This window comes from Cucurbita moschata, unplaced genomic scaffold (assembly GCF_002738365.1).
Source record: "Cucurbita moschata cultivar Rifu unplaced genomic scaffold, Cmos_1.0 Cmo_Scf00006, whole genome shotgun sequence".
Taxonomy (NCBI): domain Eukaryota; kingdom Viridiplantae; phylum Streptophyta; class Magnoliopsida; order Cucurbitales; family Cucurbitaceae; genus Cucurbita; species Cucurbita moschata.
The window spans coordinates 668,489-696,011 of NW_019268522.1; the positions used below are offsets into that span (position 1 = coordinate 668,489).

The window sequence follows — 27,523 nt, forward strand, 5'->3', positions numbered from 1 at the left end:
GATTGAACTCCGACTGATTTCACGAGACAAATATCCAAAAACCCATTTTTATTTATTCAAATAATAAATGGATTTACACAGATTTTCATAGATCAAAGTTCAAGTAGATTAAAAGAACACGAGTAAGCAAATGTTGAGATGGCTAGCTTAATCAATGCCTGCCCTCAAATCTTTCAAGGTTAAGAACTCAATTGAGTTCATATGCTTCAGTGTTAGGATTTTGCTTGAAGGAGTTTCTTCTTGCTGTTGCAAGAACAGTCTTGTCAGCCACTATGAAGTATGCTGCTCCAGCCACTGCCAGTGAAAAATCAACCCTTTTTCCTTTAGTAAAGAAAGCCAAATCAAAGTGAAACCATATCATGACATGGAGCTAAGAGAGAAACAAAAAAAGTTGAACCTGTGGAGATTATGAGCGCTTGAGCTGTGTGATTCAGATGAGCTTTTGCCCATGGCAGCATCCTCACACTAGCCAACTGCAAAACAATATCAATTCTAGTAATCGGTTGGAGAGGAGAACGAAACATTCTTTATAAAGGTGTGAAAACCTCTACTAGTAGATGCATTTTAAAAACTTTGAGGGAAAGCCCAAAAGGAAAAGCTTAAAGAGACAATATCTACCGGCGGTGGGCTTGGACGGTAAAACTAAGCTCTTTCATTGTTCGGTTCGAAAAATATGGCGATAGCAGCTAGCTCTATATCGCCAGCAAGCAGAGTCTCAACCCCGATAGGAGTAGATCGAAAATGGGCAAAATTTTAGATTCTAATCTGGTGTGGTAAACTTTAAAACTTTAGGTCCTATTTGGATTATAGGCAAATATTACTCCTGCAATTGAACCCTCTAAACATATCAGTTGAGGGTTAAGTTAAGCCATTCACTTAAGGTAATCTACATCAGTTCTTCAGCTAATTTGGTCAAATTTTTCGCAGGAAAGTAAGAACATGATGAGTGATATTAATTATTCTCTAAAAGGGAAAGATAAGGATATGTGTTTGCTTCATGAAGAAGGGAACTCACTGTGGGAATGGCAGTAGCAACACTTGCAATGGCAGCTGCTTTTGCCCCTGCTATCACACCCTCTGTTCATCAAAAAAGAAGAAACGTAACTCATTAGCTTCAGATTTTGATGATAAAAGCTATATTTATTAGAAAGACAACATCAGAAATCACTAATTTTCATGGCATCAAATCTGAAGTGGATCATGAGCCACCAGCCAATCAATCAAAACAATAGAATCAGTAAAAAAAAACACAGCATATATCCAATCAACATGCTCATGGATCACATCCCGTCTCCTTTAGCTTTTACTTAAATCATTAACTAAAAAAACAATCCATTCTTGAAGCTAAAAGAACAAAACCCTCTTTGAGGAATTTCGTCGAACAGTTGAAAGGCATTAACAAAAAAAACCAAGTCTAAACCCTATAACTATGATTCAACCAATCACTATGTTCAATGAACTAGAGAAACTAAGATCCTTACATACCCATTACTTTTTTTTTGTTTTGTTTTTTGTTCCTCAGCAGAAATCCCAGAAAAAGAAAAAGATCACAGAGCATTACCTTTAGCACAGCGCTTCGCCATTGCCACTTTTGGGTCATGGGAGGCCAGATTTTTCCTCTCTAAAAAGGCCTGAGCTAAATTTTTTGCCATTGTCGGAAGAACAAGAAGCCAAAAACGCTGCAGAGATTAGCAGTTGAATGAAAAAACAGGGGAAGATTGGAGAAGATTTGATTTGAAGTGAAATTGAAATGCGGTTCAGTATTTATAAACATTGAAGCTGAGTGCAAGAACCGAAGGGATTTTGAAAGATGGAAGCTCAGTCGGTGTAATTAGTGGAAGAGAGTTTGATGGTTTTCCCAAATTCCAGCGTCTCCCCGAGTCTCTTGTTTTCTTCTCTTTTCTGGTTTGGTTGCAGTTCGTTGATTTTCTGTACCTTTCTTCCCAAAATGCCCCTCGATTCTTAACGAAATTACGTTTATACCCCCTTCTCTTATTTTCGTCTGATAGGTGAGAAAAATTAGATTTTCTTTTTTAATAATTAGTGAATGAGAAATTTTATTTTAAAAATTATTATTAAATCAATTTTTTCAAAAAAAAAATGTATATAATGAGTTAATTTAAATCAATGGCTTAAAATATATATTTTCAAATTTTAGTTGGTTTAATTTGGATTATTTATTCAAAATTTTATTTTTAATAAAATTAAAATTTTAATTCTGTATTCATTATCCGACCTTTGTAACTTAATTTCAATATATATTTTAGATTATAAAATTATTTTGAAGAATTTAAATAAGAATAAAATAAATATATGCAAAATTATATATATAAATAGAAATATATATATATATATATATATATATATTTATATATATAAAAAGAAATATTGTTTGGTTATATATATATATATTTATATATATAAAAAGAAATATTGTTTGGTTGGATGTAGTAAGCTTACTTATCTTCCAACCTAAAACAAATCAAAATGTACGCTAAACGACAAAAAGGGTATTAAGGTAATTTCAAGTGTCCTCCAACGACTCGTAACTGTTCAAAGTGAGGCTAGTCCGTTTATTTATTTAACTTACAAATTAATTTATATTTTATTAATAATTATTTATAAATTGTTAGTTTAAAAAAATACTCGTTTTTATATTTTTTATATTTTAAGAAAAAATATTTATAGAAAGAAACCATCCCTTGTACTATATAATAATAAATGAATTTGAGACCACGTTTAAATGAGAACGATACTGAAGATAGGATCGATTAAAAATTACTTAAAAGAATTGAAATTAACTATCGATACCAACAAGGTGCACATTCCTTTTTAGTGGCTCGATCGTGGTTTAACGTATTTTGCTTGAAGTAATTCTATGTTCGATGATCTTCTAAGATTCATGTGAGCGATGACAAAATATTCTAAAAGAGTCTGTGTGTGGCTCATGAGAATAATCTTCACTCTTAGAAACGAGGAGTAAGTAACGTAATCATGTCACAAAAAATGTCAAAATCATTAGGTAGCGTAATTCATAAATGGGTTAAACCTTTTAAAAGTATATATTTATATTAAATTTATTTATAAGAAATTAATAATAAATTATATATTAAAGCATAGGGAATTGCAATACAAGGTGGATGCATGAGAGCTTGTCCTAAAAACCATGGGTACTTTTGTGAGTTAATTCTATGGACCTATAACTTTACACAAGATTGCAACACGTGGCATAATTGAATGGCTGAGATTTCTAGTTGTACTTGCTCAACAAATCTAGGTGGGTAGCACATTGATAATTTTATTTTAATTAGTTTGATTTTGTTCTTTTTCTGATACTTATTGTTTAATTCATTGTATTTAATTTTATAATGTTAAAAGTTTGATTCTCAAAGGTCGGGTTCGGTCATATTTTGGATAAAAGTTAATTTATAAGTATATTAAGTTATACTTTTGAAGGTTCGTTTGAAAAATGTTAGTTCGAACGTGAAAATTTATAATTTAAAAAATGTTAATTAGCTCGAGATGTGATGTCCCACATTGGTTGGGGAGGAGAACAAACTACCATTTATAAGGGTGTGGAAACCTTCCCCTAGTAGACGTGTTTTAAAGCCTTGAGGGGACGCCCGAAAGGGAAAGCCCAAAGAGGACAATATTGTTAGTGATGGATCTGGGCCGTTACAAATGGTATCAGAGCCAGACACTGGACAATGTGCTAGCCTTCTCGCTGTACCCCAAAAGAGGGTAGACATGAGACAGTGTGCCAGTAAGGACGCTAGACCCCAAAGGGGGTGGATCTGGGCCGTTACACGAGATCTATAAAAGTCAAAGATGCGAGAATTTTGGCAAGGTGTCGGAGTTCCTAAAACTCTAACCATCACTTCACACACTGAACGCATAATTCCATTAGAAATCAAAATCGTATTGTTCATAGTTCATTCAATTCAACCAACCAAGTCAATAGTAAAGCTACGGTTGCAGCTCATGTATACGGATAGAACACGCGGATCACAACATTATCTTTGAGTTGCACGAACTCAAGTAGCCAAATAACTACATTTTACCATCCGATTCTACTAAACGCACGCCCACATCATTTATAAACAGAAAACGAAAAAACATACATTTTTCAAATAAATAAATAACTTTTATAGGAGATAACCCCAAACAAGCTTAGGATACCTCGAATTATAAGAGATCATATTAAGCATATTAATAATTTATAATTATATTAATCAAAAGAAAAAAAAAAGCAACTTTAATTTAATGTGGACCATATGGTAATTTCATGTTTTTTTTTTTTTGAAGTGGAAAAAAATCTTCAATAATAAACATAATTTCCTTTTTTTTTTTATTTGGGATTTTAATTTAATGCAATATTTATTTTATTTTCTACTTATTAAATTCATAATTAAAAATATATATATATATCTTCTAAAATCATCATTCTTCTCATCTCCTCGATTTCATTCCCACTATCATTGATTTATTATTATTATTTTTCATTCTATATTATTAAATATTCATTTTTCATATTTAACTATATTATTTTTATTTTCTAAATAAAATAATCTCTAATTTAACAAATGAATTTTAAAAACATTTTTATTCTTTTATTTATTTATTTTCATAATTATTTTTTATTATTTATTCTCTCACTAACCCTTAAAAATAATTTTTAACCATTTTAAAATTTAAAAATAAATAAATATTTTATTAAAAACAAAAAAAAATTAATTAAATAATCCAAACAATTGGGTTAAATTCAAACAAAATTTACAATCCGAACAATTGGGTTAGATCGAAAAAATGTCGCAACTCGACCCAACCCATGAACGCTCCTATGTTCAAATACCCGGTATTGATTTGTGATGGTAGTCTGTAGGTAACATAATCATGTCGAGATATCAGAGTCATCAGATGTTGAAATCCTATCGAAAAAGTAAGAAGGAAAGAGAAAAGTTGATACGTCAAAAACACGAGCTTGGATGAGTCGCTTTCACTGTTTTTTTTTTTTTTTTTTTCCTTCTTTCTCATCTATTATTATTGCTTTTTTTGAAATTATAAACAAACTAAAAAGAAAAAGGCAATGGTGTTGTTTGAGCAAGCAATCAAATTGCACCCAACAGCATATTTTTCCAATGGTAATAAAAACAAAAATGGTGGGCCTTTTTGCAATAGTGAAAAATATGTTCTTGACAAACACCCAAAAACATGAAAGCAGCTTCTCCAACCTTGGAATCAAATGTGGTCGGGTCATTTAGGATAGGGTTACATGACTACTTACGTGGTCGAAACTATATGTTTTAGCTCGTCGAGTAGTGCATGTTAATATATACATACGCTTTGTATATGAAAAAAAAACTTGAGATTTGTCATCTCTAACTATATACAAGCTATATTGATCAACTGCACATAACGCTGCTATGAGTATAGCTCTTTTAGGTTAAGGTATATGTTCTTGACTAGGGGGGTGACGAGTCAACTTGGACTGGGCGTCACTACCACTCCCACGTCCCAAGTACAATGAGCTGCACACATGGGCATATGTTCGGGGTGTGGGCGTGGCAGTTGGAGACCGAGGGTGTTTGATGGTAGCTGTGATGTCCCACATTAGCTAGGGAGGAGAATAAATCACCTTGGTGTGGAAATCTTCCTCTAATAGACGTGTTTTAAAACCTTGAGGGGAAGTCCGAAAGGGAAAGCCCAACTAGGACAATATCTGCTAGCGGTGGATCTGGGTTGTTACAAATGATATTAGAGCCAGACACTGGACAATGTGTCAGCCTTCTCGCTGTTCCTCGAAGGGGGGTAGACACGAGGCGATGTGCCAGTAACAACGCTGGCCCCAAAAGGGGTGGATTTGGGGGCGGTCCCACATCGATTGAAGGAAGGAAAGAGTGCCAGCGAGGACACTGGGCCCGAAGGGGGGTGGATTGTGATGTCTCACATTGGTTGGAGAGAAGAACAAACCACCATTTATAAGGATGTGAAAACCTTCCCCTAACAGACGCGTTTTAAAACCTTGCGGGGAAGTTTGAAAGAGAAAGCCCAATGAGGACAATATCTACTAGTGGTGGATCTGGGTCGTTACAGCGGCACAGTAGCGAAACGTGCACAATGGGGCAGAGTTGGGTGTCTTTGGGCATATGAGCCTCGTTGAGCATGGAATGTTGCGACGTTGCCTCCTAATTATGGTTGACTTGTTAGAGGTTTATCGAGTTTTTAGGTTATTGGGTTTTTTTAACGCTCCTAATATATTCTCAACCAAAATGTTAGATACTCAAATCTATAAACCCGTCATGTATTTTAAGGACGAAACCGTGAAAAAGGTCTCCAAAAATGATGGTGTTTGAGTGAAAGTTAGTGAAATGGGTTGGCTTTTAGGATGAATGGATAGAAAGAGTTCATGGTGGATGTGGGGAAGAAGAGAGGGGTCTCGCGTGCTTGAAGAAGCAGACACACTTAGCCAGCCCAGCTGACTACTTTATCAGTCCAAAGTTTCCTTGTTTCTTTTTTTCTTTTGCCTTTTTTTCGCGTTGGGAATCAGTCTATTCGAATCTACATCCAACCATTATTAAACGAATTTCTGTCTCTCGATAAATCTTTACATCTCTCTCATATGGTACTTCGAATCGACACCGTCCAACAGTTATTTAAGGGTTTTCTCTATCTCTCGACGAATTTCTTCTTACCCGTTTACCATATTAAACATTTGTATGTTAGAGGCTCTCTCAGCTAATCCTTCTTGTACGAACATAGTTTAGTAGGTTTTTTCTTTCTCTCAGTGGTATAGCTCGTCCCATCTAACCTGTTGTGAAATGTCGTCAAAGCCCTTTTCGAAGTACAATTCTTCTAGGGTAAAGTATCTCTAGTGCTAATAAAGCATCGTAAATTCAAATCTTTACTTATATCACGTTCTTTTTACTTTTGTTTTTTACTTTTTACCATTCTTTTTTAAGATAATATTTAGAAGGTTTGGGATTTTTGTGAACTTCTAGGGAAAGATGTTTGTTTGGTAACTATTTTCAAAACCCCTTTTTGTTCTTGTTTTGAAAACAAAGAACAAAGAGACCACCTTAGAGCCTTTATGTCATTAGAATTACTTTTTTACAATTAAAAAAAAATTACAAAAGATATTTTCAAAAATAATCATATATATATATATATATATATATATGGAGAAAGATATAATATTTCAATTGAAAATGAAATAAAGTGAACATATTGAAATAATTCATAGCTTGACATTATGAAATTGTCTTTTTGAAAAAGTTAATTTAAAAGTATGTTGAAATTATTTACTCTATGTTTCAAATATAACCCTCAAATAATTTCAATTTCACGTTTTTATTTATTTGAACGGAACTTAATCTAAATAAGATGATAACTCACTTCGAATCGTACGAATTGGATTGGGATGATCGGGTTTTTTAGGTCATTAAGTTTTCTAAACGCTCCTAAATAGACATGACGCGTAAAGAAAAAAAAAACTTATTTTTTCAATATGGGTATCCTTATAATACTAATAACTCAAACCTAATTGTCAACTCGAGCAAGTTCAATTGATTATGGGTATCCTTATAATACTAATAACTCAAACCTAATTATCAACTCGAGCATAGTTTAATTGATTATGGGTATCCTTATAATACTAATACCTCAAACCTAATTGTCAACTCGAGTATAGTTCAATTGATTATGCGTATCCTTATAATATTAATACCTCAAACCTAATCTCGAGCATAGTTAAATTGATTATGGGTATCCTTATAATACTAATACTTCAAACCTAATCGTCAACTCGAGCATAGTTCAATTGATTACGGGTATCCTTATAATACTAATACCTCAAACCTAATTGTCAACCCGAGTATAATTCAATTGATTATGGGTATCCTTATAATACTAATACCTCAAACCTAATCGACAACTTGAGCATAGTTCAATTGATTAAGATATATATTATCGACCAAAAGATCAGGGGTTCGAATGATCTCAACCTTCCCGTGATATGAACTAAAATCTAACTCTTTTAAAAGGTTTCGGGTTCGAATCAATATACAAAAGGTAAGCATGCTATTTCTTTCCTTTCCATACTTTCTTGGTTGGTAATGAGTAAAATGAAAGAAAATCATAAGCTTTTATCTACTTTTTTTTTAAAAAAAAACTAATTTGGAGCAAATAAAATCACATAGTTACCTAAATGAATTGATATTATTGTATTAATGTAATGTTCTTCTTTTCAAAAGAAAACAAAAGGGGAAATGGAGAAGAACAAAAAGTAGGATGGAAACATGATGGATTCTTATGTTTCTTTTTCTTTTTTGTTGGGTGACAAAGACATGTGAATTACTTTGATAATGTTCATACATACCATGGGAGAGATAAAGTTTTATACATTCTCCCAAAAAATTCACACAAACATATTCCTTTTTGAGTTTTTCACCTCGTTTTCTCGATTTAAATAGGTTTTTAGAAAACGTTCATTCATCGAAGTAATAGAGTAAGCTCTCTCAAGACGAAATGACGTACTCGAATGGGTGTCATTGAGAGATGAGTAGCAGCATGACAACGATTGTACGACACTTGTTTTAACCCAACAAGTAACGGTTGTGCAAACCTCGAGTCACGTTTAGGAGAAATATTTTAGAAAACGTGAGCGAGGAAATACGTTGAAAACAATTTGAAAGAAAGCAATGATATAAGCTAAAAGCAAGTATGCAACATCAATGACTTTGATAGCATATAATCTAGGTATGAAGAAGTGGCAACTAGTCATATCCTTGGGAGTGTAGACATGATTTTGATGAACGGTCATGCACCCTATATTGATGCAACATAAAATAATAAAAACCTATCTAAGATGAAAGCAGGTAAAAGAGGTTTGGAACAGGCATACGGTCATAGACAACACGTCTTGGACAAGCATGACCGAGACATCCAACATACGGCCATAATTAACACGTTTTGGACAAGCATGACCGCAGCACTAAGCTTACAACTTAATTTAACTCGTCGTGGAGTACCTGATCCAAACGTAACATAAATTCAGAGCTCGTAATTGATTTGCTTCAAATTTTAGGTCATTCGTATTTTAAAAACTAAGTTCTTTTATACATTCTTTTTTGAAAAGATTAAGAAAAGACAACAAAAACCCATTTTGTTCTTGGTCTTTTCATTTTCATTCTCTCTCTCTCTCATGTATGTAAAAAGGAGGGAGAGAGAGTCACATGACAGAAAAAAAAAAGACAGACATTCTTTCAAAAGTCAGAATATATATATAATATAATGTATATATAAGAATAGTGTAATTATTCACATCACATGAGTTTACAATAGTTATCATCATGAGAATCAGTTGAGGCAATTATGGGATTTCTTCTTTTCATACCTTTTTGATATTTATATTAAATGTACTTTCTTAGTGGAAAAACAAAGTACAAACACAAATTCTAAACAAATACGAATTACGGATGGCTCTGTGCTGTTCATACAATTGATGCTCGAGACCATTTTTAGATGTTAGTCATGAATGAATCTTCTTGAAACGGGTCGATCAACTCTATAGAGGTGAGACGAACTGCAGTGCAACTGGGTCAAGAGGGTCTCATCTTATGAGTAAACAACAAAACTCTTTCTTAAAGTGATGGAGTGTACATGTCAATTGCTACTGAACAGCTATGCTTTAACAAAAACAACTTTTTTTTCCTCGTTTGTTGTATTTACATAGAATTTTACAAAGATAAAAGCTGAAGACGATCGAACTAGGATCGGGTTGGATTTAGAAGTAATCGAAATGGTGAGACGGGATTTGGTAGGGTTGTTGTCGTTGTTTCTTGGTCAATTTGGGTACGTAGTTTGACGGGTATTTTGATTGGGTTAGGGTTTTGTGAAGAAGATGATCGGAATTCGGGACTTGCGGAGGACGAACCGAGCGGATTAATGCCCAATTTACCCCTTTGAAAAACTCATGTCTTTTGATTTCAACCGAACCCTTTAAGCTTCCAATTCTCTTCTTGGGATTCTTCACCAAAAGCTTCCTAATTAGATCCTCAACTTTCACCATTTCTTCATACTCTTTGTTGCTACTAACCCCAATTCTTGGAAACGTCAATGGCTGCTTCAAGATATTCATTAGGGTTTTCTCGTTATTTTCCCCTTTAAATGGGGTTTTTCCGTACAACATTTCATAGAGGAAAATCCCCAACGTCCACCAATCGACGGCGCTGCCGTGTCCTTGGCCCGAAATCACCTCCGGCGCCAAATACTCATGGGTTCCAACGAAGGATTTAGACCGGGCATTCATCGGCTCCGCTATCAATTCCGGTTCTGGGTCGAACTCGCCGTCTACAGTGGCGGCGGATTCGGCGGCGTGTTCGGTTATGGTGGTGATGGTGGTGGAGTTTGGGCGGCGGGTAATGGAGAAACAGGAGAGGACAGGGTGGATTGGAGCGGCGGCGCAGGAGGTAGTTGATGAGGTGGAGTAGGTTTTTGTGACGTGGCGTTCGGCGGTGGTCCTGCAACGGATGAGCTTGGGAACGACGTCGCATTTGAGACAGAGATCGAAATCCGACAGCATTATGTGGCCGTCTTCTCTAACCAGCACGTTTTCCGGCTTTAAATCTCTGTAAACTATCCCCATCATATGCAAATACTCTAACGCTAAAATTATCTCCGCCGCATAAAATCTATTAAAAAAAAAAAAAACCCCCATTTTTCCATTAGTATATACAAACAATAATTCAAATATTTTTAAACATTTTCTTAAAATAAAATAAAATAAATCGTTAATATCAAATTTTAAAAATATCCAAAAATACCCCTAAACTTTTATAAATAAAACCCTTACAAAATTTAAATTATATTTCTAAAAATTTAAAGGTATAAATGTTATTTTTTAAAAATTCGTGAATATTTTTTAAATATAATATTAAAATTTTCCACTAAAAATTTAAGGGTATAAATATTATTTTTCAAAATTCGTAAATTTTAAATGGTAAAGATATTTATGAAAATTTTAAAGTTTTAAAAGTATTAATAAAAAATTTCAAATTTTTTTTTTATTTTTAAAAATTTAAAAATATATATAAACTTTGAAAAAGAGTATTAATATTCCTACCTTTTATATATAAAAATAATTTTAAAAAAATTATGTTGAAAACTTTATACTAATTTCAAGGGTATTGACTAAAAAACCCATAAAAAATTTAAATATTTTTTAAAAATTTAACCATATAATTGTTAATTTTAAAAAACCCGTGAATATTTTGTAAATATAATACTAACGATATAAATTTTAATTTTAAAAAATTCGTGAACATTTGGTAAATATGATACTAAAGATAAATAAATTTAATTATATAAATTTTAATTTTAAAAAAATCTTTAAGTATTTTGTAAATATGATACTAATATATAAATGTTAATTTTAAAAAATTCGTGAAATATTTTGTAAATACGATGCTAACGATTTTATCGTATATTAATTATAAAAATATTTTTAAATTTAAAAAATTTAAGGATATTATTGAAATTTTAAAAAGTTGGAGGAAGAAGGGCATACTTGGAGGAAGAAATGGGGAAGCGTTTTCCGGGGAGGCGTTGGCGGGCGGCGTACAAATCGCCGCCGGGACAAAACTCCATAACCAAACAGGAGTAATGGGAAGCTTCAAACTCGGCATAAAGCGTAGGCAAAAAGGGATGATCAATGAGCTTAAGAATCTCCTTCTCCATGTCCGCTCTCCTCCCTTTGTTCCTCACCGACACGGCTTCTCTATCCACCACTTTCATGGCGTAATAGCACTGCGCCAGCCCCACCACCGGGTTCCTTATTTCGCACAAATAAACATTCCCTATGTCTCCGCTCCCCACCCGCCGTAGCAGCCGGAAGTGCTCCAGCCCCACGCGCCCTTTCACGCGTCTCACCCACCGCATCGCCTCCCATGCCACGTGGTTTGCTTTGTGTGGTTTGTAGGGGGATAAGGCGGCGTCTAAGGCGGACGTGCTGCTTCGGCGACTGCTGATGCTTAGGTTGCTCAGCCAGCTGCGGGTGGAGTCTTGGAGCGTGAGGGAGGAGCTTGTGCTGTCGTGGTCGGAATCGTCTCGGGTTATGCTGGCCATGGCGGAGGCGTTGTTGTGAAGGGAAAGAGGGGTTTTGGTTGGGTTGGTGTGGGGTTTTTTTTTTTATAGGGAGGAATTAATTTTTTTGTGAATTAAATAAATTAAATTAAAAGTATTATTATTGTTGGTTTTGTGTTACTTATTGCAAAAAGAAATAAGATGGATAAAGTGGGTTTGATTTTTCGCAATTATTACGCTCTTGCCATTTACCATTCTATTCATTTATATATTTTATTTTTTCAATCCAACCCACCTGTCCGCTCCAGAGAATCACTCAGATCCATCTGATTTTTCTTTTTTTTATAAGACCCAGATCCACCGCTAGCAGATATTGTTTTCTTTGAGCTTTTCCTTTTGAGCTCCCACTTGAGTCTTCCGCTAGCATTTCCTTTTTTTGATAAGATTCAGATCCACCCCTAGCAGATATTGTCCTTGTTGGGTTTTTTCTTTTGAGTTTCCACTCGAGACTTTGACGCATGTAAGTAGGAGAAGGTTTCCACACCCTTATAAAGGGTGTTTTGTTCTTCTCTCCAATCAATATGGGACATCAAAATCCACCTCCATTTAGGGCCCAGCATCCTCGCTAGCTTTAGGCTTTTCCTTTTGAGCTTCCAAGGCTTTAAAACATGTCTGGGAAAGGTTTCCACACTCTTATAAAAGTCTTTTATTCTCCTTCCTAACCAATGTGGGACATCACAATCCACCCCCTTTGAGGCCGAGCATTTTGGCTGACACTTGTTCTTTTCTCCAATCAATGTGGGACTGCCACCAAATCCACCCCCCTTCGAGACCCAACGTCCTTACTGGCACACCGCCTTGTGTCTACCCCCTTTTAGGGAACAGCGAGAAGGCTGACATATCGTCTAGTGTCTGGCTCTGATATCATTTGTAACGACCTAAGCCCACGTATTACGAGTTTAATTATGTCTACCCCCTTCGGGGAACAGCGACATTTGTTACATATTACGAGTTTAATTTAATTTTTTTTAGGATTTTGCATATTTAAGTGTTTTTCAAAGCTATAAATATTGGATTATTGAGTGATTTATTGAGAAATTAATTATAAGAGATAATAATTAGTATTTATTAGCTATAAAATTTGAATTATATTTTTTAAATACAAAAATTATATAAATATAACCTAAGCTTTAACTTTTTGTAAAATGATTAATTTTATACTAATTAATCTTTATTAATCCAAATTACCAAAAGTTTCTTTTTATTATTATTCCATTATTTATTCAAGTTCTCATCATTTCAATACGAAGGAAAGGAGAACCAAGCGTGGCAGTCTCGTAATTTCTGACAAAAGAAAGGGCAATTTAGAAAACATTACGGTCAAAAAGGCGTAGCTCTTTTATTTAGAAAAAAGCGTATAAAATAGACGTATCCAAAGCGTGAGGAAGAAAGAGAGTGCAGAATAAAACGACGTCGTAGGGGTGTGAGGGTAGTTTGGTAATTCCAATGCAGCGGTGGGATGGAGCCAACCAAATTCGGACGTTGGGTGCACGAAGCGCCCGTGCATCCACCCACTGTCACGTAGTTTAGTACTTTAATTTAATTTCTTTTTTCTTTTTTTATCACCATTATTGTCACACATGTGACCCCAAACAATCTACAAATTATTACTATATATATAAAATCATTTTTAAAAATAACGTTGATTCGAGGAGAAATATATTTTTGACTCGTGAAGTCAGATGTTCGTGTTTGTTTATTTGGTTTCTAAGGCTCGAGAATTAGTTTTGAATAGTTCCTTAGTTGTTGATCAAATCTCTCGGCGTAACTATGTGGATGAAAATAAATAACTAAATAATGACGTGATATTTGAGGCGACGTTGAATAGATAGGAATCTACAATTTGTAAAAGTAGGTATAAATGTGTCGGGTCACTTTAAGTTATGCTGGAGTTGACTTGAAGTATCATGTTTTATCCCTTTAATAGATGGCATTTTAGATTAGGTTAGTCGGGAGTTATACTTTATCGAGTAAATCGTTACTTTTTTTCATAACATTATATTTCACGTGGAATAATTGACTTTTACGTGGATCTTTTAATTCGAGATTTTTTTTTAATTCCTATATTTTTCAATAAATTTTAAAATTATTTAAAATTTTTTAATTTAATTTCTATTAACCATTCTTTTATGAATATTAAACTTTATTATAAACATATAAGAAAAATGGGTTAAATAATTTTTCATTATATATTCTAATAATAGGTAGCACATGCAGTTTATACTTTATGTAATTATTTTTCATTATTTTAGTGTCAATTTCTTAATTTACACGTGGCATTTTAATTTGAGAAATTTAGTATTTTGCCACGTCGAAGACTACACCGACTTCAATGTCACGGTGCATTATCATTAGCTTTTTTATTTTTTATTTTTTTAATTATTTTTTAAATATAATGATCCCTCAAACTTTATGGCCTTTTTTGAGTTATGAAATATAATATATTTTATAAATGGAAGAATATTATAATGTTAGATTTCAAAGAGAATAAATAAATACAATATTGTAGTTTAATGAATTTTAAATATTTTAGATGTCTTTTTTTTATTGGTATATCATGATTTAATTATGGGAAGATTAGGGTAAATTATGACTAAACCTAAAATCTTAAAGAAATGACGTGGATTTATATTTGTCTTATTAATATAAGAGTTAACGGCTCATTAGTAGATATTGTCTACTTTAGACTGTTATGTATCGTTATTAGCCTCATGATTTTAATTTTAAAACACGTCTGTTATGGAGAAGTTTCCAGAGAGAATGCTTCGTTCCCCTTTCCAATCGACGTGGGATGTCACAATCCACCCCCTTGAGGGCCAACGTACTCGCTGACACACCGCTTCCCCTTTCCAACCGACGTGGGATGTCACAATCCACCCTCTCGAGGGCCAACGTACTCACTGGCACACCGCTCGATGTCAGGCTCTATAACGGCCCAGATCCACCGCTAGCAGATATTGTCCTCTTTGGGCTTTCCCTTTTGGGTCTCCCCTCAAGGTTTTAAAACGCGCCTGCTAGGGGAAGGTTTCCACACCCTTATAAATGGTGGTTTGTTCTCCTCCCCAACCAATGTGGGACATCATAGGCTCTGATACTATTTGTAACAACTCAAGCTCACCACTAGTAGATATTGTCCACTTTGGCCTGTTACATATCATCGTCAACCTCACGATTTTAAAACGCGTCAACTAAGAAGAGGTTTCCAGACCCTAATAAGAAATGTTTCTTTCCCCTCTCAAACCGAGTGGGATGTCACAATCCACTCCCCCTTGGGGCACAGTGTCCTCGCTGGCACACTACCCGATGTCTAGCTCTGATACCATTTGCTACAGCTCAAGCTAACTTCTAGTAGATATTATCTGCTATGCCCGTTACATATTGTCATCAACCTCACATCTTTAAAATGTGTCTACTAAGGAGAGGTTTCCACACCCTTATAAGGAATGTTTCGTTCTTCTCTTCAACTGACGTAGGATCTCACAAAAAGTAATCCCGTGAAATTATGGTCAATCTAAGCTTAAAAGAATTGAAAATTACTACATATACCAAAAAACGTGCAATTATAAGAACTCTAAAACCTAGCTTACCGAAATATGATCGAGAAAATTTCTATTACTTTCATAGTAACTTCTCCCAACCCCGCTAACGTTTCTTTACCAACATCAGCTAAGAAATCATCGTGTTATCATATTACACTTTTTTTTCTTCATTTGATCATAAAAAATCACCACGAGAGAGAGAGAGAGAATGTTGAGTTAGGGTTTAAGCCAAATCTTATGCCCTAATTCTATGGGATTTGGAAAGCACTTTGACGTGACTTTTGACACACAGTTCTTTTCTTGTTTTTTGTTCTGAATTTCAACACTTTTTGTGTGGAGGATCTGATCATCTTCTCTCCTTGGTTGCCATTTCAGTCAGCAGTCTCAGTAAAACCCGCAGAATGTTGCATAAAGCTTTCAATACCAATCTAACTTACCCATTCCTCCCTCACTTTGGCCCGTTACGTATCGTAATCAGTCTCATAATTTTAAAGGTGTCTATTAGGGAGAAGTTTCCACACTCTTATAAAGAATGTTTCGTTCCCCTCTCCGACCAATGTGGGATCTCACAATTCACCTCTCTTGGAGGCCAGCGTCCTCACTGGCACACCGCCCGGTGCCTGGCTTTGATATCACTTGTAACAGTCCAAGCCCACCACTGGTAGATATTGTCCACTTTGGCCTGTTACATATCACAGTCAGTCTCACAGTTTTAAAGGTGTCTATTAGGGAGAGGTTTCCACACTCTTATATGGAATGTTTCGTTCCCCTCTCCGACCAATATGAGATCTCACAATTCACCCCTCTTGAAGGCTAGTGTCCTCGCTGGTACACCGCCCGGTGCCTAACTTTGATATCATTTGTAACCGCCCAAGCCCACCGCTGGTAGATATTGTCTATTTTAGCCCGTTACGTATCACCGTCAGCCTCACAGTTTTAAAACGTGTCTATTAGGAAGAAATTTTCACACTCTTGTGAGAAATGTTTTGTTCCCCTCTTCGACCAATGTCGCATCTCATAGACTACATTACCTTCGAAATAATATTTGGGTCATGCTGCAAGAGAATGTTCGAGTCTTCGATGACCAAGTTCGAATGAATTAGTGCAAGGTTCACAAAAGGAAGACTGTCGAGCATATGAGTTCATATGAACTCATCAATATTGTATGAAATTTATTCAGCAACCAAACATGGCCAACCTGACATCTCCACAATGAACACTGTCAAGCATATCAACTCATCACTCACTGATAGCAAAAGGAAAAAACAAAAAAGCTTAAAAGGAATTAAGAACCCTAATTTCTCAAGAACCCTAATCAACAATTCTTAACCCTAACCCTAATTCACCTTTAAATTAAAATGGGCTTATCGTTATCGCAACAACGAACATCAGCTATCGATTTTCCAAACTCGAAGCCTTTAAACAATTTGCTTCTGGTCTTATTAATGCTACTCAAAACCAATCGATCGACTCTATCATGATAAAAAGAACAAATAATGTAACGGATCAGATCCACCGTTAGTAGATATTGTCTTATTTGGACTTTCCCTTTCGGGCTTCCTCTCAAGGCTTTAAAACGCGTCTGCTAGGGAAAGGTTTCCACACCCTTGTAAAGGGTGTTTTGTTCTCCTCACCAACCAATGTGGGACATCACAATCACGAGGGTACAGATTGTGACATCACCATTGTGATGTCCCACATTGGTTGAGGAGGAGAACAAAACACCTTTTACAAGGGTATGGAAACCTTCCCCTAGCAGACACGTTTTAAAGTCTTGAGGGGAAACCCGAAAGGGAAAGCCCAAAGAAGAAAATATCTACTAGCGGTGGATCTGAACCGTTACAAATAACGTCACGTCATCGTAATAGAGATCGTACCGTTAGCAACTACGAACATTGTCGTATTAGCTAAGACGAACACATTAAATATATGGGAAGCCATAGATTTCAGTGAAAGTGGACCAAAAAAAAAAAAAACAAAACAAAAAGAACATGATTTTTTCTTGAGACATATGATAATGGGCAGCTTCCATTCCATTTATTCTCTTGTTTTATTTAAAATTATTTGTGTATAAAATTGTTGGTCAAAAGGGACTGAATAAAACATTATTAATTAAGTTAATTAAATTAATCAAATTAATTAAATACTTTTTGCTTTTGTTAAAGATTCCAGCCTCCAGTCAGTCACTATGGAATATAATAACACTCCTTCCAGCTAGGGCAACTGGGTGTAATCCATATTTGATTAGTCAATCCTTAACAACAGTTGAAACTCCAAGAAAGAACGGTTTTGAAAACCGCGCTTCGATATGATGATGATACCCTCTCGAACCTCGGTTTCATGTCTTGAGTAAAAAAGAAATGGTACATGAATTAATCGGGTAAACATATGAATGAGAGCAATTCTAAAGATATGATGGTTAAAAAACAACCCGACGAGAATTGAAAGTTACTATCTATACTAAACAAAGCGTACGTTTCTTTTCGATTGCTCAAACATAAGATCTCAGAAGTCAAGCATGCTAGCTTAGAGATGTTTTTATGTTAGGTGATGTCGTGAAAAACGTGTGAGTGAGGATAAAGTAGGTCAAAAAGACTCTGGTGATTAGTGAAGATAGTATTTAGTCGTGGAAGCAATTCGAGATGAGCGGTCGATAAAGCAGGCTAAATTTTTTTTTTTGACCATCTTAATTGTTCGTTCGTGAGTTTGCTCGTGTTTAAACGACACCAGTGAAGAAGAATAGTGATTTTTAGAAAGACTCGTATGTATATATGTATATATATATATATATTTGATCTACCGCTAGCAGATATTGTCTTCTTTGGACTTTCCCTTTCGGGCTTCCCCTCAAGGCTTTAAAACGCGTCTACTACAGAAAGGTTTCCACACCCTTTTAAATGGTGGTTTGTTCTCCTCCCTAACCAATGTGGGACATCACAATCCACCCCCTTCGAGGCTCAGCGTCCTTGCTGGCACTCTTTCCTTCCTCCAATCGATGTGGACTGCCCCCAAATCCACCCCCCTTTGGGGCCAGCGTCCTTACTGACACACCGCCTCGTGTCTACCCCCTTCGGGAACAGCGAGAAGGCTAGCACATCATTCGATGTCTGCCTCTGATACCATTTGTAACAGCCCAGATCCACCGCTAGCAGATATTGTCCTCTTTAGACTTTCCCTTCCGGGCTTCTCCTCAAGACTTTAAAACGTGTCTACTAGGGAAAGATTTCCACACCTTTTTAAATGGTGGTTTGTTCTCTTCGCTCGTCACACAAAATTAATAAATTTGAAATAAAATTATGTAGATTTTCATTGGGCTCAATTCCAACCGGGTTTGGGCTCAAGTAGGATCCAGAAACCAGGCCCAAGCCCAACTCTAAAAGTGGGTCCCATCCTTTTCCATGTTCAATATTCCAAGCATTCGGGCGAAGCAAAGGTGTTGAAGGAATCAAAATAAAGGGATTTTAAAACTTTAAATAAATGTCAAAGCCTAATAAAATAAAATTGAAAAAACTCAGAATATAATAATTTAAATTGGAAAATTTTTAAAATATATTAAATTGAAAAAAAAAAGTAACAAATATTATAAATTAAAAAATAAAGATAGACATAAATAAAAATAATTAAATTAAAAAATCATTTTTCATTTTTTAATGGAATTATTCGTATCTTATCATGAAATTTATCTTAAATAGCTTTTTTATTCTATGTAGTTTACAATATTACCCATGGTTTTTTTCCCCAAAATTGAACACTCTAAAATAAATATAAATATAAATAAATAAATAAATATATATATAGAGGGGTCACTGGATATTCTAGAAATGCTCAAGGCTAGTACTACTATATTTTTCAAGTTAAGGTAAGGTATTCCTGTACGGCCGATGACGACATTACAGCTCGAGACCATGATATATACATAGGATAGTGGTATAGCCTCGTGCTACTATATTTTTCAAGTTAAGGCAAGATATTCCTGTACGGCTAACGACGACATCGCAACTCGAGACCATAACACGTGCATAGGATAGTGGTATTTATTTTTTTTAAGCTTAAGCTAAAATAGGATGTTTTTATTATTTATTTTATTTAGTCGTGTCGTTTTAAAAATATTTTTGAAACACGTAAATCCATGGTTTTGTTTTAGGATAAAGAATATGTTTTATGGAATTTAAATGAAGTCTTTCACATTCAATAGTTAGGATATGTATACATTAGCACCCTTAAATTAAGTATAAATTTCAAATAAAAAAAAATTACACCTTTAATCTCTAAATTTTTAGAAAAATATCTAATAGATTTTTTATTTTAATATTATGTAATTTTTATATTTAATAATTTAAAATTTTAATTTTATGTCTAATGAATGATTAATTTTATAAATTATTCAGGTTTATGAGATTATGATTATAAAATTAAAAGTTTAAATACGAAATTAATGCAAATTTAAAAGGTGAGAGGGGTAAATTTGTAACTTTAAGGAGGGTATTTATGTAAAATTGTCATCTAATTCACCTGTTAAGGACGGCGGCAAAATTCAAAAGTGGGTCCCTTTTCATTTCCATTTTAATTTTTCATTATTCAAATATTCCAATATTCCGAAATTCCAAGCAATCCGGAGAAGCAAAGGCGCTCAACGGCGGTTTTAAGATGCAACTCAGTGATGAATTCATTACACATTTTGTTTGAGCTTCCTTCCAATCTCTTGCTTTTCTCCTGCGACAATGGCGGCGTTCCTCAGAAGGCTTGTAACTGCTGCTCCAGCTCTACGCTACAATGCATTATGTGGCCAATCAAGGATTGAGTCCTCCAAGTTCAGGTTCCCTATTGGAACTATCACTGCAATTACCGGCGGAATCTCGTATATGTTTTACGCTTCGACTTCGAATTTGGTAACTTATCTCGCATTCTCTTGTTTTCTTTTCTTCTGTGCTGTTGAGAATGAATCTGTTCTGTTTTCTGTTGTATGTGCCGCTTATAACGCTCTTGAATCTTGATGATCCATTGCTGAGGTTGATTGTGTTGAGTTATTGTGTTCTTCCTTATGTTCGTAATTTGAACTCGTTATCATGGATTGGTTTGTCACTTGTCCTCGTGATTGCGATTATGGTATTCGTATCCAGTGAGCTTACTTTTCGTCATTTGTTCCTATCATTCCGTTATTGCGGCGTGTTTTTTCTTATGAGTTTGGGAATCTAATGAACGTATAGGATGAAGAATCTCCTTGAAGCTTAACTTCCTATTGGTAAATTTGTTTACACAGGTTCATCTCGCTCCAAACAGCGAAGAGGATGGCCAAAAAGTTGGTCAGTGTGTCTTATTCGCTCGTTCTTTAACAATTTTATGATCAAAGAAAAGGAAATTTGTTTACGAGTTTTAGTATGTCTCTCTGAAGTTATATGAAGGAGCAAATCTCTTTATGATTATACTCTATAACGCACTGAGAATTGAAAACGACATTTATTTAATTTACAAATCTTTTCCTATGTTTTATAATCCATGAAAATGGTTTTGTGAATTTCCAGCGCTCAAGCCAGATAAATGGATTGAATTCGAGTTGCAAGACGTTGCACGTGTTTCTCATAACACTAATTTATACAGGTACAAAATTTAGGATGCCCGTTTTTATGGTTCTTCAGTAAGATAATGAAACCATCTATTTGTTTTATATTACTTGTTTTAGTTCAATAATTGTGTAGTATTGGATTGAATCGGTACTTAATGCATTATCCATTTGGGCATGTTTGAATTGACTACTTTTTGTTATTTCAATTTGTAGTTTTCTTGAAGAGGAGTTAGATTCATCATTATTTCCTGTAATTTTAGATTTTAGGGTATGAAATTGTGTTGGGGTTGGATTTTAGGGCACAATATTTTCTAATATACACTGTGGCAGATTTTCATTTGATCCATCTGAAAAATTGGGGGTGGATGTTGCTTCATGCATCGTTACAAGGTATGTTTCTCTTTCCTGAAAGATGGTTATTATTGGTAAGTTAAAAGGAATATGCTTCTTGGTTATTCATTCCGGTGCATTGTTGTAACCACAGAGCTCCAATTGATAAAGACGAACAAGGGGAAGTAAAATACGTTGCACGCTCGTAAGTCTTCTTGTTCAAGTATTTATCTATATGTGATTATTGCAAATTTGGTGTTAGTAAATTGGCGTTTTCGAGGGTTTGGCATAGTTATAGAGGCTTTAGAATTCAGGCGATTGATTATGGAGTGAAAATACTCACCTCCTTGGGAAGTTGAGATTTCCAGCCTATTCCATGTTGTATGGATAAACAATATTCCCAGTTCAAATCTTTTTGATATTCCAATCTATTTATATCATCTTCTTGTTCACCTTTATTGATGTATATAATGTGATCCACTGTATATTTATTTTTCTTTTTAATTAATCATTTTTGTCCAGTTATACACCGATATCAGATCCCGAGGCCAAGGGATACTTTGATCTACTAATTAAGGTATAGTGTTCTTTATGCTACCGCCAATATTTCCTCAGTTGGATATCTACTTATCCTTTTGGAGACAAAATTTCTTTACAAGTGTGAATGTGTTTTAACGAGTTCGTGGTTTCTTTCGTGAATTTTGCAGATATATCCTCAAGGAAAAATGACTCAGCATTTTGCTAAATTGAAACCTGGTGATAAACTTGAAGTGAAAGGGTATTTTTTATTTATTTATTTTGTCTTTGTCGTTACCTCCAGGTCGTGTATTGTATGTCCTATGTGACTCTCTTTTCCTTAAATTGCTTTGCAGACCCATTCGAAAGCTCAAATACTCTCCAAACATGAAGAAACACATTGGCATGGTAAAATGAATCATCTCAGATTGCTTGTGAAAACATAAGTACACTTATAACTGATCTCCTTCCCATATCATCATTTGGTTGTCAATGCTATGACCATTAGCAACTTTTATTTTAAATAGAAAAAAGTTCAAGATTACATTTAACTTTTTTATATTTTTATTGGCAAGCAGATCGCTGGTGGCACAGGAATTACTCCCATGCTTCAGGTCATTGATGCTATAGCAAAAAACCAAGATGACATTACACAGGTGCGCAATGATCTTTTCTTGCAAAGTTTCCGGACTAAGCCAAAAGTAACCAGTAAAGTCGAAAACCAAGGTTCCTGTATTTTCCCTTTCATGAGATTTTGTGCAGTTCATTACATAACAACCAAGAATATGTCTTTCTTCAATCACTTATTTATCTTTCTTTGAACAAATAACAAAAAATTTCATTGATTTAGTGAAAAGGTCCAACGGAGAATCAATACTCTCTGTCAATCCCCTGTTTGAAGCTTGGGGTAATTTACCCAATTGGTAAAAATAACAAAAGAAGAATAACTGTGAAAAGCATTTCATAGAGAAAAACATGAAGTACTCTGAAACTTACCTTATTCAACCATTTCATCCCACTGATTTTTTTTCTATTACAATTCCACCATGCCACACCTTTGACTGCAATCATCCATAGAATTTTGGAACTTTATTTTCTCCTTAGCCAAGAAAAATTCCCAGCATTTTGGGCATTGAAGCAGCATTTTCTTCGAACACTGTAATGTAAGAACTCGGGAAATATAGATAATGGACACTAGTTGGTTTTTCAACCTACCTTCATTTGTGCAGTACAAGCACACAATTAGTTCAACTATAACTTTTTCATCATTGCTTGAGCATGCCCCTTAATGATTACAGGTCTCGCTGATTTTTGCGAATGTGTCTGCCGATGACATATTGCTTAAAGAGAAACTTGACAAACTTGCAGCTTGCCACCCAAATATAAAGGTATCAGCTGTTTCAGTATTGAAGAGTTGCTGTACTATTTAGAACAACGATGTCCTATCAAATGGTCGTAAGATGACATATTTGGAACCTAGCTTGAATATCGTGCAATAAGTGAAATAGAGCATGAGAATAATTAGAAACCAAAATAATAATGATGATGATGATGTTGTTGAAGATAAATAGAAAACTTGGCCAAAAGGATCAAAATTTGTTTCCGTGTGCTGAAGCATGTGTTAGGCATCGAAAGGATGCCAAAAAAGATCATATTTATTATTAATAAATCGTTATCATAGGATGCTGCATCATAGTGCATGCTATAAGATTAGATCTTTGTTTAACATATCAGAATAGAAGTTCATATTTTGAAATGAAACCCGCCAATATGTCCAGAATCTTTACATTTACTATGAGAACGATTTAATCCTTTTCCCTTTTTGTATGCTTGTGTCAATTATTTTTTTTTCCGACGTCTTTGTAAAAGTGATGGGCTCTATGGTAACAAAAATGTAGGTATTCTACACTGTTAGTAATCCACCAAAGGGTTGGAAGGGAGGGAAGGGACATGTATCAAAGGATATGATCATCAAATGCTTACCTTCCCCTGGAAATGACGCACTAATCCTCGTAAGTGTTTGTTGTTGTTGCCGTAATACTTCAGTACCTGATAATCTTTGCCGTTCATGTCTATCTCAATGCGATATGATCAATAAGAACCAGCTTACAAGTCATTTTCCTCGAGTGGGAAGGAAAATAAAAAATAGTTTTACAAACTTGTGTTGCCTCTTCTAATCTAGGATTCTCGTTATCACAATAATGTGTCGAAGCATGCCGTTGAATACCAGTTGGGTCATTTAAATATGCTTCCCTTTTAGGGGTAATCCTTCGTATCATGTATCATCTAGACCTGTATGTAAATTATATGGAGCATTGCCTGCAGAGCTAGGTATATAGGTGTTGTAATAGTCTAAGCTCACTGCTAGTAAATTATCCGCTTTGGTTCGTTATGTATCACCATAAGCCTCACAATTTTAAAACTCATCTACTAGCAGAAAATATCTACTAATGTAGGCTTAGACTGTTATAAATGATATCAGAGTCAAGCGACGATGTGCTAGTGAGGATGTTGACCCCAAGGGGGTGGATTGTGAGATCCCACATCCGTTGGAGAGGGGAACGAAGCATTTCTTACAAAGGTGTGAAAACCTCTCCCTAGTAGACGTGTTTCAAAATCGTGATGCTGACGACGATAAGTAACCGGCCAAAGCGGACAATATCTACTAGCAGTAGGTTATTTCTTGGACAATCCAACTATGTCGAGTAGCTCCATAACGATAGCACAAACAGTATTGTTTATTTGCCATGAACTTGGGGGAATATGTACCAACTTTTCATCCTTTTTTCTTAATTCTGATAATTGTGCTACCTACAAATTCCTTTCATGCATTGGAAGATAAGGCATTCATAAAGTCCCTCCCACACCCATATAGTTTTGAATGCATATTACATACATTTGGATAGATACATGAATGACTTTCTTCCATGCGTTCAGGTATGTGGTCCACCAGGCATGATGAAACATATATGTGGGCCGAAGAATAAAGATTTCACACAGGGAGAGGTATCTTATTATATATGGGCTTTTCAATTGGCCAATCATTAACTTGAATTGATTCATCGACTGTTATTACATATTAATATACAATTGTTTTACTGCTTTCTTGCAGCTTGGTGGCTTACTTAAGGATCTTGGATATTCAAAGGATATGGTTTTCAAATTCTAAGAAGATTGGCGTACAATTTTGAGGTATTGACGTATAAACTTTGTGCGAGGAATTTTTTTTCTGAAGCATAGGTACATTTGCGTCATTCGACCAAAATTTCAATGCAAACTAATTACAAAAGTGTTCATTAGATAAGTTAATCTTTTGGTTCAGTTAATGTTGTTGTTGCTTTATACTTTTTCTTCAAGTGTATAACACCTAGGTGTTTGTTCCACGTAACCATGTTCGAGTGAAATAGCATATCAGTCGTCTATTTTAGTTGCTTTTATTTAGAAATGATTTTGAAATAGTTACCATTGATCGTGTCAGGTTTAATATTTAGCCTAGCTTATATCAAAGCAAGAGAAACTAGCGATTTCTCTATAAAAATTGATCATCTAAACTTTTCCTTACATAGATAATAGAGAGTGAATCTCAGTATCAGTTTAGAATGACTTTTCATAATACTCTTAGTATTGTTCTTTTTGGGCTTTCCGTTTCGAGCTTCCTTCAAAGCTTTAAAACGGGGAAAGGTTTACACACCCTTACAAAAGGTGTTTCGTTCTCTTCCCTAACCAATGTGAGATTCTCACATATAAATAGAGAGACGACGATGTTGTTAGAGGAACACGACTCTCCACAATGGTATGATATTGTCCACTTTGAGTAGAAGCTCTCATGGCTTTGCTTTGGGCTTCCCAAAAAGCCTCATACCAATGGAGTTAGAATTCCTCATCTATAAACATGATCATTCCCTAAATTAGTCGATGTGGGACTTTCATCATCCAACACCTCACCTCGAACAAAGTGCGCCTCCCCTTAATCAAGGCTCGACTCCTTTGGAGTCTTAGTCATTTTTTACTGCCTTCGAGGAGGCTTGTCTCCTTTTTCTTTTTGGAGTTCTTTGTTTGATATTTGAGGATTTACCAATCTATTGACACGACTAAGTTTAAGGCATGACTCTAATACCATGTTAGACGAACACGACTCTCCACAATGGTATGATTTGTTCATTTTGAGCCGAAGCTCTCATGGCTTTGCTTTGGGCTTCCCAAAAGGCCTGATACCAATGTTGTTAGTATTCCCCACTTATAAACCCATGATCATTCCCTAAATTAGCCGATGTTGGACTTTCATCATCCAACAAGATGTCTCCATAGCATCATTTGGTTGAATGCTTGCATACCTCTCGTTCCTTCATAACTTTAGGATTGAAAAATGTGGGAAGAAATGGAACTATATAAAGTATTAGGACAGTTGAGAATTTGAGAAAGACTCTCATTTGAATTACAGTAAAGGGAAGAAATAATAAGAATAAATTGGTTTTGTACAATATTAATAAAAATTGCCTTTACATTAGGTTCATTAAATGAACTCATTCATTCAGTAGCTTTCTGAATCTTAGTTCTAAATAATAAAATATATAATTCCTCCATTGAAAAATATAGGAAGCAACCTGTTGAATGGGTCACAAATGACCCGAAACTTGAGCCCACAATGCAATGCCAGGCCGGCCCATGTACTTTGTCAAACTCCTGCATTAGGCCCAATTCAATTAGTTTTTTTTTATATATAGATTTAAAAAATATATATATATATTTTTAATTTCTTTCGGGTTGAGCACTCGTACACTTTTAATTTTATGTCTAATAAATTTTCAACATATTATGATTTTTTCGAAAAACTAACGAAACTTTTTCAAGTTATCGAACATATTAGACAGAAACCTAACAATACAGGAGGGACTAAAACAACTTCTCAAAATCATTTTTTTTTATTACGATTCAATTTCGATCTCAAAATTTCCAGAACCCTGATCGGTTCTCATCTCTTAACGAATCTTAGTGATATTAATTTAGTAATAAGGGAAAATTTTATAATATGATTGAAAAAATTAAAAATTATTAAGCAATGAAGTAATGCACATGGATTACAAGAAAAAGGAAGGGCTCCATTTGAATGAATATATCAAATTGTTAGCTTAAAATATGTGCTAATCACTATGTGTTTACTCATCTAAACACATGCCTTGTCGGATCCTTTTCCAATTGGCCACTTCAATTATGTCTCCAAATGCTCCGATTTCGATTTTTTCTGATTTCTTTGCTACAATTTTCATTCTCGAAAAGAAAAAAAATCTATGCCCGTTTGAAAATTGTTTGATTTCAATAACATTCGTTTGTGTTACGAGACCCAGTTCTTTAATTTTTCAAAACATTGAAATCCGTTAACGATTAGCGAAGCTAAAAAAAAAAAAAAAAAAAAAAAAAAAAAAAAAAAAAAAAAAAA

The 27,523-nt window shown here is 34.7% G+C and overlaps 4 protein-coding genes across 4 annotated transcripts in view; 1 reads left to right on the forward strand and 3 right to left on the reverse strand.

The window, feature by feature from the left end:
* Window positions 1-37: 37 nt before the first annotated feature.
* Window positions 38-1,891, reverse strand: LOC111443891 (early nodulin-93-like). The gene is made up of 4 exons (XM_023081731.1): window positions 1,562-1,891; window positions 1,016-1,077; window positions 398-473; window positions 38-294 (listed from the first exon to the last, which is right to left on the reverse strand). Exons 1-4 carry the CDS (start codon window positions 1,650-1,652, stop codon window positions 188-190), a joined length of 336 nt encoding a protein of 111 aa, XP_022937499.1. The 5' UTR covers window positions 1,653-1,891; the 3' UTR covers window positions 38-187.
* A 7,767-nt stretch (window positions 1,892-9,658) lies between these two features.
* Window positions 9,659-12,174, reverse strand: LOC111443882 (protein kinase PINOID 2-like). Its single transcript, XM_023081712.1, has 2 exons — window positions 11,564-12,174; window positions 9,659-10,688 (listed from the first exon to the last, which is right to left on the reverse strand). The coding sequence occupies exons 1-2, from the start codon at window positions 12,118-12,120 to the stop codon at window positions 9,782-9,784; spliced, it is 1,464 nt and encodes a 487-aa protein (XP_022937480.1). The 5' UTR covers window positions 12,121-12,174; the 3' UTR covers window positions 9,659-9,781.
* Window positions 12,175-20,313: 8,139 nt separating this feature from the next.
* Window positions 20,314-25,549, forward strand: LOC111444369 (NADH-cytochrome b5 reductase-like protein). The gene is made up of 13 exons (XM_023082456.1): window positions 20,314-20,566; window positions 20,938-20,980; window positions 21,200-21,275; window positions 21,571-21,630; window positions 21,725-21,775; window positions 22,093-22,147; window positions 22,278-22,348; window positions 22,443-22,494; window positions 22,665-22,742; window positions 23,385-23,474; window positions 23,985-24,098; window positions 25,024-25,092; window positions 25,199-25,549. Exons 1-13 carry the CDS (start codon window positions 20,399-20,401, stop codon window positions 25,253-25,255), a joined length of 984 nt encoding a protein of 327 aa, XP_022938224.1. The 5' UTR covers window positions 20,314-20,398; the 3' UTR covers window positions 25,256-25,549.
* Window positions 25,550-26,229: 680 nt separating this feature from the next.
* Window positions 26,230-27,523, reverse strand: part of LOC111444374 — a 2,378-nt gene continuing 1,084 nt past the window's right edge. Inside the window, exon 2 of the mRNA XM_023082462.1 lies at window positions 26,230-26,769. Coding sequence (XP_022938230.1) covers window positions 26,614-26,769 — 156 coding nt within the window. The 3' untranslated portion in view covers window positions 26,230-26,613. The remainder of the gene's footprint in view (window positions 26,770-27,523) is intronic.

Bases quoted from the DNA above. Each gene is read 5' to 3' on its own strand.
- LOC111444369 (XM_023082456.1), top strand. From the start codon at position 20,399: ATGGCGGCGTTCCTCAGAAGGCTTGTAACTGCTGCTCCAGCTCTACGC. The intron at 22,148-22,277 runs GTATAGTGTTCT...TGAATTTTGCAG, and splicing joins ACTTTGATCTACTAATTAAG to ATATATCCTCAAGGAAAAAT. The intron at 22,743-23,384 runs GTGCGCAATGAT...TAATGATTACAG, and splicing joins ACCAAGATGACATTACACAG to GTCTCGCTGATTTTTGCGAA.
- LOC111443882 (XM_023081712.1), bottom strand. From the start codon at position 12,120: ATGGCCAGCATAACCCGAGACGATTCCGACCACGACAGCACAAGCTCC. The intron at 10,689-11,563 runs GTATGCCCTTCT...TTTTTTTAATAG, and splicing joins TTCCCCATTTCTTCCTCCAA to ATTTTATGCGGCGGAGATAA.
- LOC111443891 (XM_023081731.1), bottom strand. From the start codon at position 1,652: ATGGCAAAAAATTTAGCTCAGGCCTTTTTAGAGAGGAAAAATCTGGCC. The intron at 1,078-1,561 runs GTAATGCTCTGT...TTTGATGAACAG, and splicing joins GGCGAAGCGCTGTGCTAAAG to AGGGTGTGATAGCAGGGGCA. The intron at 295-397 runs GTTCAACTTTTT...TTTCACTGGCAG, and splicing joins AGCGCTCATAATCTCCACAG to TGGCTGGAGCAGCATACTTC.